The 14,319-nt window shown below is 37.5% G+C and overlaps 1 protein-coding gene across 5 annotated transcripts in view; it reads right to left on the bottom strand.

The window, feature by feature from the left end:
* dgkb (diacylglycerol kinase, beta) overlaps positions 1–14,319 on the bottom strand; it is a 59,115-nt gene that overhangs the window by 23,699 nt on the left and 21,097 nt on the right. For 4 of the 5 annotated variants that reach the window (XM_018740790.2, XM_018740789.1, XM_029245989.1 and 1 more), the window contains 8 exons: positions 13,394–13,492; positions 13,040–13,141; positions 11,089–11,162; positions 10,031–10,105; positions 7,738–7,823; positions 6,568–6,657; positions 6,051–6,211; positions 803–867 (listed from right to left, as the gene is read on the bottom strand). In XM_018740790.2, the coding sequence (XP_018596306.1) occupies positions 803–867; positions 6,051–6,211; positions 6,568–6,657; positions 7,738–7,823; positions 10,031–10,105; positions 11,089–11,162; positions 13,040–13,141; positions 13,394–13,492 (752 nt within the window). The remainder of the gene's footprint in view (positions 1–802; positions 868–6,050; positions 6,212–6,567; positions 6,658–7,737; positions 7,824–10,030; positions 10,106–11,088; positions 11,163–13,039; positions 13,142–13,393; positions 13,493–14,319) is intronic. The other variant, XM_018740793.1, reaches the window with a different exon arrangement.

Consider the following 14,319-nt stretch of genomic DNA (forward strand, 5'->3'; position numbering starts at 1 on the left):
TACTCCCTATTGTTGGGAATGACTTATTGGGATGTTAATTATTGATGGAGACATAGATGCCAAGCTTTTCGTTACTAGAAGGTGAACACTTTTGAGTTCCTGAGACGTGTACAGGTTGATAAAAATTATAAAATACCCTTCAGAGGAACTAAAAGATCAGCTGTTTCAGGTTCTTTTTGAAGAAATTAGCCTGAGCACAATTCTATAACAACTGGTCAGGTACTACTTGACATTACGTAAAAATGCCACGTGCATATTTTCAAACTTCAACTATGATTCAGACACAGTGATGCCTGAATGTTTCTTGTTAGAGCAGAAATGAACTATATTAAGCACTAGTCTGTTTTTAAAAGTAAAATCATCCCTCTTACAAAGCAGAGTAAATGACACTGCACTTCCCCAGTGAGCAAGAGACAAGAAGCACTGCTTCCTCAGTCATCAGCATATCTCCTCTTTCAAGAACACTACAACCACATCAGGCAGTAACATATACAGATTTGTCCATCTTCAAAATTTGTTTTCATACTAGATCCTGATGTTGCATATGTTATATGATTCCTGTGCCATTTAGGTTTTTTTGCTAAATTAGAAGTACTACACACACTGTGTGAACTGCCTCTCCCCTGGAAGTTTTCACCTCATTTCCAGAAGAAAACTCAACAATGCACAAATGCACATTTTAAAGCATCTTTTCCTGCTTTAATATATGAATTAGAAAAAGCATCACATAGCTCAGCAATTCAACTGACAGCTGACAAAAAGCAGTTAAGTACTGGAAGAGTGTTAACATGGAAAAAGTCACCTGCTGCTGAACCTTTCGGGATGCTTCTCCCTCATGACGTGAAATCTGTGAGCAATGGAGGCATCCTGAAAAAAAGAGACATTACTTAAGCTGCCTTTCTGTGACAGTGTCTTAAAGAGCTAGTACAATACAGAACGTCCTTCAGCAGTTAACTTTTAAACGGGAGTTTGGGAGAAAAGTATTGGGCATTTCTCAATCATTAAGCAAAAATCTGTCCATCATAAAGTATTATCAGCCTTACAAAACTTTGTTTTTTCTTTATACTGTTGATAGTACTGCAGCACCACCATATCACATCCTATATACTAAAACGGAAGTACACTAATTACTCCCTTATGTCTACTATTGCATTGCAGTACTCCTAACGACTGAATCCTTATTTTGTTGCTCAGGTGAATTAATCAGAAACAACTTCCAGTTTCATCAGTTTAGCTAAAAGTTTAAACCTGGTGGTTCCATAGGGATTCTGCTATAGTACCATTAAGCAGCAAACCAGTATTTTTCTAGAAAAAAAAATAAAAAACATAAAGCTGAATTAACAGATGAAACTGCAGTTTTGTCAGGTTAAGAATAAAATAATGGCAATCTCGAAACTGTGATTCAGAACACAGTTTATAATAGATCTTGCATCATAGAATTTGTTTAAAATTACACAAGTTCACTGTGTGTTTATATGGATTCATATGGATGAGCACAGGACTCATGGTTGCAGTATAAGCCAGAAGCAACCACACCAACAAAAAGGCTGAACAGCATGGCTCCTCCACACAGTTTAATTAATTAAACACACATTGCGAATAATCACAGCTCCAGCCGTACTGCATCCTGCTGACTCCCATGGCAACAGTGTGTTGTTTTCTCTCGCTGACCCTGGGCAGGAAAAGCAGCCAGGCTCCAAACCCATCACGCATGCTTCGCTGGCAATTTCAAAGACAGGCCTATCAGTACATCCAAGTGTTGACAAGTGGAAGACCATCCACTTTATTCATTTGGATGGGATTATGTTACAGGCTGCAACAAGTGAAGGGAACACACAGACATGAAAGCTGAAATAATGTGGTATATTTCAATGCAAATATGTCAGCTTGACTGAGTTGAAAATAAACATTAATGTAGAATATGTCCCAGGTAATTTGCCTATGTTTGGGGGCATCCATTTTGTTATCGGTGATATCTTTTTTATTCAGAGAAAACGGACCATGCACAGACATGACGTATGCAAATCATGCAAGCAGTAAGAGCGCACATAAAGAGGAAAGCTCATGGAATTAAACTTCCTGTACAGCCAACACATTGTGAGTCACAAAATATACGGGAGGTTCACGTCATAGGATATGCAAAATTTTGCAGCCTTTAACTCAGAACAGTTCAGACAGTGATATCAAGTCATATAATAAAAAGTTATACATGTGCATGTCCCAAAAGGGTTTTTTTTTTGTTGTTTTAAAAAAGTTACAGAAACTTTTCAGTGGTTTACTCTTTCGGTCCACAAAAGCAATCTGTTATGAGCACTAGCTTCTCGAATGTCACTATTGAATTTGTAGCCACGGGGAGGACCCCCTGCTAACTCAGAGTACAAAAATTTAGGATAAGCCAAGAAAAATCAATTGCCTCTCTCTTGATGTCTTTTCAAGATGCACTTTGAAAAGTTCCCCCTAATTCCCGGATGGCCTCCCTTTCTTCGCCTTAGACAAAAAATATCTAGAGTGATGGATACATCTGAAAGAATGTTGCTTGATTTCTTACAAACAGTACAATAAATAAAAACAAGAAAGCCAAGGATGAGAGGTGGATTATTCTCCCTTTGGTTCAAATTCTGACACCTGCTTTGGCTGGTAGGCGGTACATCTGAAAAAGGAGCCTATCCCTGTATGGAAGTGACCATGAGATCCCATGTGATTCTATACAAGGGGTCATTCCTCTTGAGCCATTACTGTACACTCAGAACTCTTTGACTGCACACTTACTACGAAATGTATCCTGCACCAAATATGTCCATAACATCTCATCTGATTATGATAACAGCAGACAGCATATGGACAGGACAAGTTCTTAATACCCTAGACCAAGCAACTTCTGTTGCTCCATAGAAATATCCAGTTGTATTAATGTGTAATATTTCAAAATGCGTTATATAAAAGCACCTGCAAAGGAAAGACGCAACTGATGGATTCGATCCTTAAAAGGTGCAATGGACAAAGTTTTTAAAATCCAGAGGTAATTGTTCACTTGACTGCAAAAGCAAAGTGGTCTTGTCTGTCTCTAAAAGGAGGTAGATGGGGGTAATCTGACCAATCATTAATTCTCAGCCCAGCACCAATAATTACTATTGCCTAACTTCAGTGCCCAAATTAATAAAGGACATGTGTAATGTCCCCTCATAGCTCAACATTTAGTCCAATTATGAGTTTCGCAGGGAGATGATGTTCCTTCACCATGAGAATAATGACTTTGACATGAGTGCAGGGTCATTATGAGACTGACTACATTATCTTAGGACCTCCTGTGTGATTAGTTTGCAGCCTCTCTCCCCTATCGTGATTTGGATCATTACTGTTCTTAATGGGGGATTATTCAACTAGTTAAATTAAATAGGATAAAACTGGATTAGTATTTAAATGGTACATGATTAGGAAAAAAAATCAGAAAATCTTTTCAGAAAGTTTATTTGAAGAGAGGAGAATTTCCTATGCTCACTTGATGTTGTCTGCTAATAAACCTTAAGTAGCAAAATGGTACTACACAGACTAACAAATTAAATCCACCATATTTTTTTAAGTTCGGTCTTACAGAACCTTGTGGGGTGGAGGGTTGACTGTTCTTCCTTAGACAGGAGAACAACATGTTTATCATCCCACCATACATACTGGTTAGTCTCAGCAATCTGCAGGGTGCTGTCGACACAATCACAACCGTACATCAGAAGGCTGGGCTGGCCGGGTTAATGAGAGTGCTGTTGTTGCCATGCTAACAACTCCCTTTGAGAGCAGGGAGGAATACACAGCTCAGAAAGGGTGGGCGGCCAGGGTATAATGACACAGGGTGAGAATATCTCACTCCATATTATACATATCATACATTCAAGGTGTAGTCAGAGTAGCAGTCACACATTGGTGGTAATCATCAACTAAAAGCCTTGCTATGTTTAAATATGCCTTTAATCATAGAATAGGCTCTTTAACAATTATGTTGTGGTGCATATTCCCCATCTGATGCAGCTTAACATACAAGTGTTAGTCTTACTGTTAATGGGGAAGTAAAGCCTTACAAATTGGGTCCTTCTAATATTATCTACCATAATCTAGTATTGGCTACTTCTGTCAATACTTTGCATGCTTTCATCTTTAACTTCCATGTAATCTTCAGTAGTCATTTCATCATGGCGTTAATCTTTTTATATCTGCATAATCTCTGAAGGAATCATTAGGTTGACTTGTGTTATAATCTTCTTTATATTAGATTTTTTCCCCCCATGTAACATGAAATTTGATTTGAAACATGACACAAAATATCACACTTGATTCCACTGAGGGTTTAAAATCTCCTTAATCTTCAGATATACAACTTCATTTGTCAGTACTCCCATGCAGCTGAATTTACAGCACATCTTAAGCAGACAATGTGTACAAAACCAGGTCAGACATTTTCAAGCAAATTCAATACTTGCAGTGGGCCATAAAATGGAAGCACTACAATGCTACAAATTGTTTGCATGACACAATGTAAACCTCTTGCACATAGGAGATGTGGCACTGCGTCTACAGGGTTTGTATTCTATTGTAGTAGTCTGACACCACTCTTCCACAAGGCTCTTGTTTAAACAGGAGAGGAAGCAAATTTTTGAGGACCTCTTCAATCTCACAAATACACTGTAGGATTGAGGCCCGAAGACTGGGAAAGCAATGTGCAAGAAGCAACTTTCTTTATAAATACTTATATTTTTTAAACACAATATGAAATCATCAGCGGAAACTACCCTTAAAGACCACCAACACAAATTTTATCAATATATAAGAAAGGTAACTGTTTTAAATTGCATAAATCAAACCACAGTATTTAAAATGTCCACGCGAGAGTTTAACAAAAAAGGTAAAAATAAAAACAATCCTTCTGGGTACTGGATTCCCACAGCTGCAGATCTGACATGTACGAGACACTGATGGATGCTCTCCACCCTTCACAAGCTTTTCAAGTTTTTAGTCCAGCGTCTGCATCAGCAACTTGACTCCAATGAGACATTGTGAACAGAGCTAGACCTTCATGTTTTGCAATTGACTTACAATCTGGGGTTAAACTGACTATTTTCTATCAGGTTAATACAGATTCATTCTATCAGGCTTGTTGAAACAAGTTGTGATTGTGAAGGTAATGCTGCTCATCTGCAACACACTGAAATTATAATGCATATACAAAATATCAAATGTACAAATTTCCATATAATGTACTTATACTTGGACAGTATCATTCCGAATTGTGAATTATGAGAGTAATTCATGCCAGCAGCCACCACATCAGGTATAAGAACTGATAGTTTTGCATCCTAAGTGGCCCTTAAATGAAGTGGGGATCATTTAGCTAACATTTGTAAAGGCATGCATCACTAATTTTGCCATCATGACAGAATGTCGCAGCACAACAACAGTGCCGGGCCCAAAACAGCAAATGTCAATTACCGTATTTCCACTGACATTTGCTTGTAATGGCCAACATGTGAAAGGTGTAATCTCTGTCATTAGACACCTGATTCACTGAGATCATCATTGGGATGCTGAGCGTTGGTGATTAGCAGGCAAGGCACCAAATGTTTAAAGAGTAATTTCTGTTCAATGAAAAATGTGCAGAAAGGATAGACATCAATGAAGACACTTCACAACACCAGTTTTGACAGTGAGGTATTATACAGATTTTTTTTACATAAATACTAATGTACCCACGTATATCCCCATGCAGATAAGACTGTTACGTCTAGATCTGATTAATACTAATCCACAACACCTAGACGTAACCATCTGCCAATTTGTAATATTTTAACATCCTAACACCTTAATGTTTAACAATATGTTTCCTGAATGCATTGCAGAAAACTGAAGAACTCTGACATTACTAAATGTAAAAAATTTCTAAAACACCCTGTTCTTCTAAGGTTTTGTGGTTAGCAACCCAATAATGTCTCGGTTTACTCTGTTTACTGCAGTAAAATCTGATAAAAAGTAACCAAATCAGTGCATTGGGAATGTTGACAACTCACCACCCCAATGGAGAAATAGTTATTGATGATGGTGTAAGGCACTGGGTCCCCCTTTTCTTCCTTCTCACTGGGACAAACGTCTATTTTCCAGCGGTCAAGCAGCACCTCCAAGCTGCCCTCGATGTCCCTCAGGATCTTCAGCAGGCTCTCACCCTCATAACCTCAGGCAAACAGCACATACAGGTTAGAGTTCTGCACATAACAAAGGCAGGCATGCAGAGCAGTCAGATTCATAACCCAGATAGTCTGCTATCCAACACATTCAACAGGACCAAGCAGTACCTTAAACACAATAATTAACGCTGTAGATTTTCCAGTTGAGTTACAATTCCTTTTAAACTAAAGCTACAGATTTGTTAGCAATCTGCAACTGAAAATACTACATACAGCTTAATTGCTTGAAGTGATTATTCAAAGATCCTGCTGAATATAGCAGGTGCATTATTATCACTACTAAAAATTCTTAATGTTGGGGGGGGGGGAAAAAAAAATCACAAAATTATGCAGTATATAATACCTCCACCCCATCGCAAGCACCTTGCCAGGTCATTTCCTGTGCCGAGGGGAAGTATACACACCGGGGGGTTTTTCTCCAGGTTGGCTTTGTCTGTCAATCAGTGAAAGGAGGTCAGACTACTGCCAAAGTTTCATCACTGAGCTTATGACTGAAAACTTCAGAGAAGTAACTTGCAGATGCTGACCGTCATTGTCAGTCCCATAAGCGTACTGCTATATATATCAGTTGCCTTGTATTATTCCAAGGGATAACAATCTGGCTGGCTAAAGAAGGTTGGCATTACATTCATTATGTCTTAAAATAATTCAGATGTGTTGTAATTAGCATCTTTGTAATTTAGCTGCTTTGTAAGAAGCCACCCAACAGAACCGTAAAAGAGAAATGGCAGAATGCAGGCCCCTGAAGCTCTGCACTCCAATCTGTAGTCTAAAACCCCACTCATTTGCTAGACAACTATTCCACACTGCTGTACATTCCCACTCCTTGACCTTGGATGCAGCTCTCCATTTACACAGTTATTTTGGTTAGTTTTTATAAAATTGAAGCAATTTCCAGAAAGACAAAATAAGAATAAATTTCTTAGAAAAGAGAAAAATATCTATATAAATTCAGAGTAACCTATTTCTTTCTCTATTTTTCTCATTAGAAGCAGCATTTATTATAAAAATGTAATCATTCCATTTTTCTTCCCCAAAACTGCTACCTTGAATTTAATAGAAATGATTTTCTCAAGCATACTTGACCATTTGGATAAAATACGGGAAAAACTTTGTTTTACAGTACAAATAAGGATGAAATAAATAGATGCAATTTAGACAAAGGGATAATTTAAGAAACTGCTCTACTTTTGTTTACTTCAAACTTTACTCTCTTCTTGTTCAGTGGTTAGTGACAAGACATGAATTCAAAATGTAAAAGTACTTACAGTACACATTATGGTTTCTTTTTAAAATTACAGTAAGAAAGGAAACTTTCAGAATGCAAAACACAGGAAAACAATGTAGAAAATTTTGTTTATGAAATAATTCTAAAATTAGTTTTACAAATAATGTCAAAGTAATATGCTGTTGTATAATCTTCACCAAGATAACTGATTAATTCAGCTCAGAATTCATTCCCTGTCTACATATGAAATCATTTGATGGCAATAAATATTATACTTTCTCTTACCAATGCAATCTAGAATCCATCCGACAGTACCGTCCCCACCACAGGCAAGCACCCTGAAATCAGGAACATCTCTGAAGAAGTTCAACCTGCAATTAAGATAAAGCATTAGCTATTGTTTTACTTGATCAATACATTTTCCAAGCCCAAGAATAAAACTGTCAGCAAGTCTATTTTTTTTTTTTATCTATTTTCAATTAACAAAGTGCTTACTGAGCAGAGGCCCCAGCTGCTTTTTGGTCACGGGAACAGTCCTGCTTTTGAAAGGGACCCTTTGACTGTATTTTGATGCATTGCATGAAGGTGCGTGTCAAACTGACATGTCTGGGGTGAACTGGTGACAGGTTATCGCTTATAAACAAGAAACCAAAAGGAACATACAGTAAGCCAACCGACAAATAGTTAATAATGGATGGAAGACAAAACACCTATATCGTGCATACAAACACACTATAACCATAGTAACTGCAAATGCTATCAAAACCATGCAATGCTTAGTTACACCTTTATAAGAATTGCCACAGCTGTAATACACTCCTGTGTAAGCAACTGCTGTACTTAAGACAAACAAGGCAATATTCTATTTAATTTTACAGAAAAATGATATAATAAAATCCAAAACCCAATTCACAACTTCTCTGCCAGGTCAGATGCACAAAAATGTTTTAGATATGTTATACAGATCACAAAAAAATTAATTTTAAATACCTATAACTGAGAAATATTTTCCAATAAATTATTAATGAGATGTATAATACTATTGATCTGTAGATAACGCATACTTTATATGCCACATCATATATTAATTACATATACTGTTTCATACATGTGAAACAGTGGAAAATTTACACTAAATTCTAACACTTTGCATAACCATCCTGCTGCATCCTGTTTCAAAAGTACTGTGTAGGTGACTTGCACCAAGACTTTACAGAAAATTTTGAATTCCCCACCCGCTGGTTGATAGTTTTTTTGTTTAATGTTTAAGTAATATATGTTCTAAAATGTGCTTTGGAACATACAGACCTCTAGCATGTTAGCTAAAAATGTCCTTTGACTGCAATAGAAAGGATGTGCAAATGCCTCTAATTTCACAAAATTAGGCACAAATTACTGTAACAATTATTCATTCATAGAACTGGTCTGTTCAGAGTCTAATCGGATCATGACAGGCCATGCTCAGTCCAACGTCTTCCGTTCCTTCACAATAATAAACCCGTAACTGGATGAGGAAGCCTTGGATCATCGCATTGTGGATAAATGAGCAGTTCAATTACTCTCCGACTGGGATTTGTAACTATTGTAAACCGCATTAGACAAAAAACAGATGGCTACAGACATGAAAGGCAACTTTGAAGACATTTGAATATGAAAAAACAAACACTTAATTTGCAGTAAATTGTGTTACAATGGCTGCTAATTGACAGTGGAGAGCGTGGCTGTTTTTACTTTTACTGCTACTGTGACCAGTCACACCCTACACAGACAAGCAGTGCTACATACACTTGTCAAAGAAGAAACAAGATCATGCAGTGGAAAGATCATTAAGAACACATACAGGGTAATTAAAGCTACAGTTGTTTTCAGACTAAAAAGCTAAACAAAAGAGGCATCTACACCAGTCTACAGCATCATAAGGAATATTACTTTTAAGAAGGCAGTGAGTACTGCTTTGTAATTTGCCGCTGGAATTCTAATCAGATCATCTTTTAAGACAAATGTTTTCAAACAGCAGTAAACACATATGTACATTTCTGAGCATGAGTAATGTTCTCCACAACAAAATAGATGTCACCACAGCTCATTAATGATCTGATTGTCTTCCCAATCACAGATGTGAGAGACTGGCAGTAGGTGTCTGTGTTGTGTGGCAACAGGGCTTTGACGTTGGTGTTGGTATGCATGGACACGTGTGTCTGGTTCAGGTTCCTCCCCAATTCCATCCCACACCTGTCAATTCATCCATCAAGGCCCAACAGCCCACTGACTGCTATGGTCTGATATGGTTCTTCCGCAGTTTGTGATATCCACCCTCACCCTTTAATAACGAATGTATTAGGTCTTGATTTGGTGGAATATGCAATTTAAATGTACTTCCTCAGTGCAAAATGCCCAATATAGATGCTTGACAGCTGAGGAATACATTTACATGAAACCTGGTAAACACACTAGACATTTGCTGTAAACTACACTAAAAACCTATGAGGACATGCACCTTTAGGATATGTAGATTTTAGTGAAAGACACATATACATATAAGGCAAGATTTGCAATCATGGGTTTATGTGGAACTTACCCTGGCATGGGACCATTCTTGGCAAGGTTGTATACCTGGCGGGGGTTTAACAGGTATTGGAATTTCCTATATATCCTACACCGCAAAGAGAATGGAGATGTTGAAATTTCAGTCATATGCCGCCCCCCCCACCATGTTAACTTCTCAGAAAACACAAATGAATGGGGCACCAGTGCTGCCAACATAAACTACTTCATCATTATAGCTTTGGTTATGATCAATTACTAAGCCAAAAAGCATTTTATCAAATGATATCCGGAACGTTTTTGCAATTGCTTAGAAAAAAAAATTTTTTGCACATAATTTTAATTTATTGCAAATTATTTTGTTTAGTTAACATTTCGCTTTCTGTGATGATCTCCTCTACAAGCCTATTTTATCTGTACACCTGCAAAATTGTTCCTGCATATACTCAATGAAAACTGAATACACTGATATGGGAATTTAAACTTTTCATTCACTGAATAAAGGTGTATTACAGAGTGACACAATGCATCGGCCATTCCCGGCTTCCACCATAATGAAATGCAGCACATTGCAGAGGGCCGCTGGCACCACCCGCAGCTGTGTTCTGGACGATGAAGAAGGTCATCCTCTCAATCCCCCTTAAGGGAAAAGTCATTAGAAAGACTAATTCTTTCTAATTTCTATTTCATTATAACAACTGGGCCAAGTCATATTTTGATCCCATAATTTAAACAAATGAGTAATAAAGTCATAAAGATAAAGTCATAAAGAGCAGAATGAATATGCTCAGTAATAAGCCAATTAGTTCCAGGGACAAGAGGTTCTGGGTCTAAAGTGACAAAGGGTGGTGACAGCAGGGCAGTGCCAAAGCGTGCCCAAAAGTATGAAGATGGAACAGGTAAGCCCTACTGGTCAGTAACTGTGTTCATTCAAGGGAGCAAGACATGCAGCAAGTCGTATGCTATACCACCCCTGCTCAGCAGAGGATTCTGCAAATATCAAGCTCCTGTGCAATACAGCTTAAGTAGAACACAGCAACAAACATTGTGTGAAAAGGTCACCTGCTGTAAGTCATGAAAGCACCACCTTACCTTTCTCCCTGCTTCCCTCCACTTTTGGGATTCACAAAAACTAGAAGAGGATGGGTGCCATCTATAGATGTGATCTGAGGGGAGGGTTAAAAAATTAACACTTTAATTTCAGTCAAAATGATTGAATCCACCAAGAATATTAAACTTCCAGGAGCACACTTTAACACACACTTCTTGTTCTATTCATTCCTGCTGTGAATCTTGCACCATCATCATTATTGTGATGTATTTTTCCCTCTACAAAAAAAGAAATATGATACATTGCATATTTCAAACAATTGATTATATAAGTTAGGAGGAGTAATTCAATATTACATTACTCTCCCAATAAAAAATGTAATTTATCTTTCATGACAGACTACCAATTAAAACCAAACTTTTAAAGCAAACCAAACACTTTCCAGTAAATATCATTCTGGAGGGTGGGATGTGGGATCATGAGGCATAAAGAAGGCTAATCTGAGCTGACCCATGGTCTCCCTAGAAGCCATGTGGAGTCAGTGACAATCTTTTCCGTGACACAGATGAAACGCTGGACTCTCTCCATTTGATATCCCAGCAGAGCCAGGTGAATTAATGAGTCCTATCCAGAGGTTATGAGTGATCCATTACTTCCTCTAATTATAAATAATAACCCTGATTATTAAAGATGGATGTTCTTGGACATGATTCATCGTCTTCTACAAGCTGCACACAGATGGACCGTCACCAGGAACGTGTACTCACATTGGGCTGAATTTCAATTCTCTGCATCATCATTACATTCCTTTAACATAGTTATTTATGATTGATTATGCAATGATGCTCTTCAAAGTTCACGGAAAACAACTGAATGTTACCTTACACAACAGGGCAAGTAATATCACTGAAATAAGTACACAATTAAAAAAAGAGAACTGTGAGCCTTTCCAAAAATATTGCTGAATGGTTACCATATGTAGGACTGAATTCACATTAAGTGACTATTACTGACAAATGGAGACTACATTTGGTTTCTTTTTAGCTTACAGCCCTTGTGACTGTTTCATTTAGAGTAAACTGTTTCTTACCATGACAGCAAATGTAATACTGAACGCAGAGTCTCCTCCCACAGTTACAAAACATCCCTACTTTGTGAATCATCTATTAGTCTTAGTCTTTATAAAAATGCATTAAGTAATTAAGTAAGGTATTAATGTAGCTTTGCCTCTTGCTCATAAAGCATGTTCTGAGGTTTGACTGCTGTCAGCTGTTTGTCACTTCCTGTTTCTCAGTTCCCTCAGAAAGTATTATTCTGCCCTTACAGAAGGTTAATGAAATTTAACACATTCTTGCTGCTTGAATGTTTAACAGTGCCACTGTTCATTTCTGCTAAGACCATAGGTTTCTTTCATTTTTATACTTTTTACACAACTTTCCAAACTGCATCTTCACTCTCTCCCACCCCTCTTTCCAGCAAGTCACAAGCTACCAATCCAACATCTATAAACAATGACAGACAAAAAATTCACAAAACTTGCCATCCCATTTTTGACCATTAATGGATATTATGTTCTTTGAACAGGAAAAAAAGAACTCCAAAATGAAAACAACAATCAGCATTATGGTCTCTCTTAATACAGCATATGACATTAATTACACACATGAGCATTGATCAGCTTGCTGTCATCTTGCCTCTATCTTGTACATTCTCTTTAATATTACTACTTTAAAATTTCTTTCATAAAAGTAAAAACATTGTAATTTTAATCTGTTTAAACTGACATGAAACTATCCCTGCAAGCTGACCACCAATCTTAAAAGTCAGAGGTAATTGCCTTTAGGGTTTTTTGAGAGCTCTGCTGCAAAAGTAAACAAACCAAATATTTAGCTGGAACAACTAAAAACATTCAATAGTTTTAGCTATACCTTTAAACACAGCATAAATTAAAAAAAAAAGCAGCTGTAATACAGAAAAAAGATGAAAGCACACCTGCAGTCCTTGTCCATCCACAGTGACAGAGTTGGCTCTTTGCATCTTTCCTCTGCCTGACTGATTGGTTCTAGAATCCTTCTTCAGTGTGGCCTGCCTTTCCTGTGGATTCAATGACAACCACTGTCAGGACAAGTGAACAATGTGACACACCAAGAAAAATCAAACAAGTGCCAACAAGAACAACAGCAAAGATGCACTGAAAGAATTCTGAAGCTCAATGTGTCTGACTGCACATACTGTCCCTCCACAGACTTATACAACGACATGGTGGTTGATAAATTTATCAAATGATGTGCAACATATTTAAGGAGTGTTTTGAAATTACTCATTTTTGGTTTTTCTCCAACTCACCAGAACAACGGGACAAATTGTAGTTGGGGGCAGTATATGGTCTTTCAGTGGCCCACAGTCACACTCTGGTTTCACGTGGGAAGCACACTTATTATGAAGCTGTCAAGACAACAACCAACCATGAAATTTAAAGCCACTTTAACATTGACTAAATCATTTCTTTAAATCTTTTCTAGATCTTGCTTATAAGAATTATTTATTGCAAGTGACTATGACTATTCCTGTTGTAATTACAACAGAAGGTGAAGTAGTTCTCAAAGAACAATAAACAACGTACTACCATTGAATGCTTGCACTAGTTTTTTCCATAAAGAAAGGAAATTCTTTATATGCTATTCAGAGGCAAAATCAAACCATTTAATTTTACCGTACGATCATACAGGCACTATTAGTGACATACACGCAAAAAGAGCATAGTGGTGCTGAAGTTGTACACAGGAGTAATTTTTTCTCTCTTGTGCTCTAATTATTCTCACAGTAATTAAACAACTGATCTGCTTTGAGGATACTGAGGCCATCTGTGCTGGCAATAAGGAGCTTGCAAGAGGGGTGAAAGAAATGCAGTTCAACTGAGAAATATTTATTCCGTCATCTAGTTGTGCCTTTCAGAGTCTCTGCCAGTAAGGGGGGGGGGGAGAAAAAAAAAAAAAAAAAAAAAAAAAAACATTAGGCACGCCTGTTTGGGACCCCCCTACTACAATTTCAAGACCCCCAATGGACAATTCCCGATTCAAGGACCCAAGAGCTGACCCAAATGTTGGCTCGCCTGAAGCCCACCTATCACAGCATAGCCATTGTTTTGGGAATGCATGCCTTCCACATCCACAAAGTATTACAGAAGCAGTATCTTTATAAATACCTGACTTTTTGAAAATTATTCCCTTGCAAACTGATTGCTTATAAGTTGTTGGTTCTTGGAGAGCAGA

This window comes from Scleropages formosus, chromosome 18, assembly GCF_900964775.1.
Source record: "Scleropages formosus chromosome 18, fSclFor1.1, whole genome shotgun sequence".
In the NCBI taxonomy this organism is placed as follows: Eukaryota; Metazoa; Chordata; class Actinopteri; order Osteoglossiformes; family Osteoglossidae; genus Scleropages; species Scleropages formosus.